The 6,128-nt window shown below is 44.6% G+C and overlaps 1 protein-coding gene across 1 annotated transcript in view; it reads left to right on the top strand.

Moving 5' to 3' along the window:
* LOC120027115 (CUB and sushi domain-containing protein 2-like) overlaps positions 1-5,602 on the top strand; it is a 176,662-nt gene extending 171,060 nt beyond the window's left edge. Inside the window, exons 26-27 of the mRNA XM_038971953.1 lie at positions 3,116-3,129; positions 5,060-5,602. Of these exons, the coding sequence (XP_038827881.1) occupies positions 3,116-3,129; positions 5,060-5,602 (557 nt within the window). The remainder of the gene's footprint in view (positions 1-3,115; positions 3,130-5,059) is intronic.
* The last annotated feature ends 526 nt before the right edge of the window (positions 5,603-6,128 follow it).

The raw sequence follows: 6,128 nt of genomic DNA, 5'->3' as shown, positions 1-6,128 counted from the left end.
TACCAGGGTAAGAGACTCAGGACATGGCTTCAGGTTTGAGTACCAGGGTAAGAGACTCAGGACATGGCTTCAGGTTAGACTACCAGGGTAAGAGACTCAGGACATGGCTTCAGGTTAGACTACCAGGGTAAGAGACTCAGGACATGGCTTCAGGTTTGAGTACCAGGGTAAGAGACTCAGGACATGGCTTCAGGTTAGACTACCAGGGTAAGAGACTCAGGACATGGCTTCAGGTTAGACTACCAGGGTAAGAGACTCAGAACATGGCTTCAGGTTTGAGTACCAGGGTAAGAGACTCAGGACATGGCTTCAGGTTAGGCTACCAGGGTAAGAGACTCAGGACATGGCTTCAGGTTTGAGTACCAGGGTAAGAGACTCAGGACATGGCTTCAGGTTAGACTACCAGGGTAAGAGACTCAGGACATGGCTTCAGGTTAGACTACCAGGGTAAGAGACTCAGGACATGGCTTCAGGTTAGACTACAAGGGTAAGAGACTCAGGACATGGCTTCAGGTTAGACTACCAGGGTAAGAGACTCAGGACATGGCTTCAGGTTAGACTACCAGGGTAAGAGACTCAGGACATGGCTTCAGGTTAGACTACCAGGGTAAGAGACTCAGGACATGGCTTCAGGTTAGACTACCAGGGTAAGAGACTCAGGACATGGCTTCAGGTTAGACTACCAGGGTAAGAGACTCAGGACATGGCTTCAGGTTAGACTACCAGGGTAAGAGACTCAGGACATGGCTTCAGGTTAGACTACCAGGGTAAGAGACTCAGGACATGGCTTCAGGTTAGACTACCAGGGTAAGAGACTCAGGACATGGCTTCAGGTTAGACTACCAGGGTAAGAGACTCAGGACATGGCTTCAGGTTAGACTACCAGGGTAAGAGACTCGGGACATGGCTTCAGGTTAGACTACCAGGGTAAGAGACTCAGGACATGGCTTCAGGTTAGACTACCAGGGTAAGAGACTCAGGACATGGCTTCAGATTAGAGAACCAGGGTAAGAGACTCAGAACATGGACTCAGGTTTGAGTACCAGGGTAAGCGACTCAGGAGGTTACACTAACTTTTGGATGCATGAACCAAGTTTTTTATCTCCACGTTTCATCTAATGTTCTGAATTTCACAGTATATTTCCCATTTCTTTGGGATTCAGGCATCTATCCTAGCTGGATCACAACTAGGGTTGCACATTTTGGGGAATATTCAGAGGTGGAAACTTTCCGTGGAAATATATGGGAATTAACAGAAATATATGCAAATAAATATTAATACCATATCAATGTAGATTTTTTTTTACATTGGATATACTGTATTTACCATAGAGAGAGACAGAAACATAAACCTTTTACCTTATCTTAAGTAGACATAATTGCAAAATATTTAATCCTTCCAATAGATTTTTTTTAAATTTAGTTACGAATTTAACTTTAGTTAAATAAGTTGACTCTACACATGGGATGAATTCACTGAACAACAAAAGAAAGGGAATATTGAATGATCCCCAATGATCCATCGCATCTCCCAGAAACGTTTTCAACATACATCTGTAAAATGATAGTCTATAAACTAAAGCTTTGGTTGTCTTCCTCTTGAACATCAGACTCTGAGGCCTCATCTTCACTGTCACTTTCCAACCTGGTTGAGGATGGCTTGTTGTCAGGCTCAAAAAGCTTCAAATTTGCCCGGATGGCCTCCAATTTTTCAAACCTTGTATTGGTCAGCCTGTTGCATGTTTTGGTGTTGTTACGCCCTGACCATAGAGAACCCTTGGTTCTCTATGGTATAGTAGGTCAGGGCGTGACTAGGGGGTGATCTAGTATATTTATTTCTACGTTGGTGCTAATGTGGTTCCAAATTAGAGGCAGCTGTTTGTCGTTGTCTCTAATCAGGGAACATATTTAGGTAGCCTTTTTCCCCACCTGTGTTTTGTGGGATATTGTTTGTGTGTGTGCTAGTTGCACCACTTTTGTTACGTTTCGTTGTTTCTTTATTTGTTTTGTTCAAAGTTTCACTTAATAAAATATGTGGAACTCAGAGCACGCTGCGCCTTGGTCCGTCTTTCCACACGTCCGTGACAAGTGTGTGTGTTCCCAAACAAGGACCAGTTGCGCTCTGAGGCGGCTGATGTTGGTGGGATTTGGAGGATGATGGAAGCAACAGGGGAAAGAGCCTCAGATCCACAAAGTCCCTTCCACCAGGTGGCTGAGGAGATATGTTGGCACGACTGCCATATTGCATCTCCATCCCAAAACCCTTGCTTGGAAGAGAACTTTACCAGACTGCCAAGAACCTTGCCCTCATCCAGGCAAAGATGGCGAGACACGGTAGTGATGACACCATAGGCCTTGTTGATCTCTGCACCAGACAGGATGCTCTTGCCAGCATACTTGGGGTCCAACATGTACACTGCGGTGTGTATGGGCTTCAGGCAGAAGTCTTCACGCTTTCTGATGTATTTCAGAACTGCAGTTTCCTCTGCTTGGAGCAACAGTGAAGTGGGCAGGGCAGTACGGATTTCTTCTCTTACATCTGCAAGCAGAGTCTGAACATCAGACAGGATGGCATTGTCTCCCTCAATCCGCCCAATGGCTACTGCTATAGGTTTCAGGAGTTTCAAACTGCTTACCACTCTCTCCCAAAATACATCATCCAGGAGGATCCTCTTGATGGGGCATTTCTTGGAGAGAATCCTTCCCCTCCATGAGACTGTCAAACATGATGACAACACCACCCCGACTGGTGTTGCTGGGCAGCTTCAATGTGGTGCTCTTATTCTTCTCACTTTGCTTGAGGTAGATTGCTGCTATAACTTGATGACCCTTCACATACCTAACCATTTCCTTGGCTCTATTGTAGAGTGTATCCATTGTTTTCAGTGCCATGATGTCCTTGAGGAGCAGATTCAATGCATGAGCAGCACAGCCAATGGGTGTGATGTGAGGCTAGGACTCCTCCACTTTAGACCAAGCGGCCTTCATGTTTGCAGCATTGTCTGTCACCAGTGCAAATACCTTCTGTGGTCCAAGGTCATTGATGACTGCCTTCAGCTCATCTGCAATGTAGAGACCGGTGTGTCTGTTGTCCCTTGTGTCTGTGCTCTTGTAGAATACTGGATGAGGGTTGGAGATGATGTAGTTAATTATTCCTAGCCCATCAGTTCGACCACCCATTTAGAGATGATTGCAATGCAGTCTGCTTTCTCTATGATTTTCTTGATCTTCACTTGAACTCTGTTGAACTCTGCATCCAGCAAATGAGTAGATAAAGCATGTCTGGTTGGAGGGGTGTCTGCTGGGAGAAGAACATTCAGAAATCTCTTCCAATACACATTGCCTGTGAGCATCAGAGGTGAAGCAGTTGCATACACAGCTCGAGCAAGACATTCATCAGCATTTCTCTGACTACGTTCCTCCATTGAGTCAAAAAAACTTCTGATTCCAGGAGGACCATGAGCTGTTGCTATTGATAAGGTGTCTGATTCATCATTTTCACCTCGAATAGAAGTAGAGGGACTTTTGTCAGAGGTTGCTTGTTGTGAGCGCTGAGGGAACTTTATGCACTTGGCCAGATGATTCTGCATCTTTGTTGCATTCTTCACATATGATTTGGCACAGTATTTGCAAATGTACACAGCTTTTCCTTCTACATTAGCTGCAGTGAAATGTCTCCACAAATCAGATAGTGCCCGTGGCATTTTCCTGTAAAGATTATAAATAAATGAGTAAAAAAAAATAATACAATTCCATGTACAGATAAATAGTTAAGAAGTTAGATTAAACAACTCCTTTGTAAGATACATGTTTTTAAAGGAAACATGTATGGAAACAGGTGAATTAAAACCCCTCAATTATCAGGCTCAAGCAAGCTAAAACCCACATGGTAGCAAAAACTAACTAGCAGAAATTGTTAACAAGTTAGAAATGATTTAAACACACTTTGCTGTAGGCTACTATTTACTAGTTAATTAACAAAAAATCATGTATGTCATATAAAATATATTCAACCCACCAAGTATTGTAATCAAAACTTACCAGAAAGCATGTAGTCCTTGGCTCAGACAGTGTAGTAGTGTAGGCTCAATAGCATCTCATTAGTGTGCAAGATCTTGAGAATCAGCTGTACATGTGATGGAAGAGTGCACTGCACATGTGATGGAAGAATGCACTGTGCATGCAGAGGGTTGCAATTCCATTGAATTGGGGATAGTTTAACCAAAATGTGCCACAAGCCCTATAATTGCCTTGTGTGTATCCCACAAAAAAGGTTCACTATTGAATTTAAGCAAAATTCCCAGAATTCCAGGGCTTCTACTTCCCATGAAAAGTTTTCGAACCTAAATCATGGCAGATGACTTATCGCTAAATCATTAGCCTGAAAACGTCTGATAAACTTTCATTTTAAAGTGAACTATCTCTTTGAGAATACAAAGTACACTATAGATACAAAAGTATGTGGACACCACTTCAAATTAGTGGATTTGGCTATTTCAGCCTCACCCGTCACTGACAAGTGTATAAACTCCAGCACACCGCCTTGCAATCTCCATAGACAAACATTGGCAGTAGAATGGCCTTACTGAGGAGCTCAGTGACATTCAAACTGACACCGTCATAGGATAGCACCTTTCCAACACGTCAGTTCGTCATATTTCTGCCCTGCTAGAGCTGCCGTGGTCAATAGTAAGTGCTTTTATTGTAAAATAGAAACATGTAGGAGCAACAAAGGCTCAGCCGTGAAGTGGTAGACCACACAAGCTCAGAGAACGGGACCGCTGAGTGCTGAAGTGCTCGGGCGTGTAAATATGTGTCTGTCCTTGGTTGCAAGAGTGTCTTTTGATGAAACTTACATCGGTAGCATTTCACTGTTGACTGATCTTGGATGTAAACCTATAATTTATTGAGATTACTCATAGTGCTCTCATGTACCAAGTTCTATCAAGCTAATAAACCCCAAGACTCTGTAAAACTGCCCCGGTATAAACCTCTATTTAAACTATGTTAGGATTCATACAAAAAACCTCCCCTTCCTGTCTCCACCTCCCAACCCCAGAAACCTCCCCCTCCTGTCTCCACCTCCCAACCCCAGAAACCTCCCCCTCCTGTCTCCACCTCCCAACCCCAGAAACCTCCCCCTCCTGACTCTACCTCCCAACCCCAGAAACCTCCCCCTCCTGTCTCCACCTCCCAACCCCAGAAACCTCCCCCTCCTGTCTCCACCTCCCAACCCCAGACACCTCCCCCTCATGTCTCCACCTCCCAACCCCAGAAACCTCTCCCTCCTGTCTCCACCTCCCAACCCCAGAAACCTCCGCCTCCTGTCTCCACCTCCCAACCCCAGAAACCTCCCCCTCCTGTCTCCAACTCCCAACCCCAGAAACCTCTCCCTCCTGTCTCCACCTCCCAACCCCAGAAACCTCCGCCTCCTGTCTCCACCTCCCAACCCCAGAAACCTCCCCCTCCTGTCTCCAACTCCCAACCCCAGAAACCTCTCCCTCCTGTCTCCACCTCCCAACCCCAGAAAACAGAAAGGGAAAAACCTTTATCTACAAAGTCACGGTACAAAGGTGCTCAACTTTATATTGTGATTCAGTGAACGAGTGGCAAATTGAAATCTACTATCTGGCATTTCCATAATTATGTTACATTAGCATTTAAACCAAGCATTATATTTGGAAAGGCCCCCTTTTGCAACGCTTGCATGACTTATCTCTCACAAAGGATGCTCTGATCCAGAGAAATCCATTTCTTTAGTCATCTTTATATCCTGGGCCTTCAAGGCTCAGTGACTATTTATTTCTCTCTCTCTCTCTCTCTCTCTCTCTCTCTCTCTCTCTCTCTCTCTCTCTCTCTCTCTCTCGCTCTCTTTTGTTTTAAACGAGAAATGAGCTGGGAATAATTTGCTCATAGCTTTGATGACTGCATCAAACTACAGCTTGCTGAAGAATGTTTTTATATATTTCTTTCTCCCAAAAGAAAGTGAGAGAGCGAGACAGTGGACAATTCTCAATTGGGTGAAAGTCAGTCCTTTCCTCTTCCACCGTCCTCCTCTCCTCTGTGAGGTTGAGAGGTCGATGATAGTGTCCTCCTCTCCTCTGTGAGGTCGATGAGTGTCCTCCTCT

Source organism: Salvelinus namaycush, chromosome 32, assembly GCF_016432855.1.
Source record: "Salvelinus namaycush isolate Seneca chromosome 32, SaNama_1.0, whole genome shotgun sequence".
NCBI lineage: Eukaryota > Metazoa > Chordata > Actinopteri > Salmoniformes > Salmonidae > Salvelinus > Salvelinus namaycush.
This window is presented reverse-complemented; position numbering and strand designations above follow the sequence as displayed.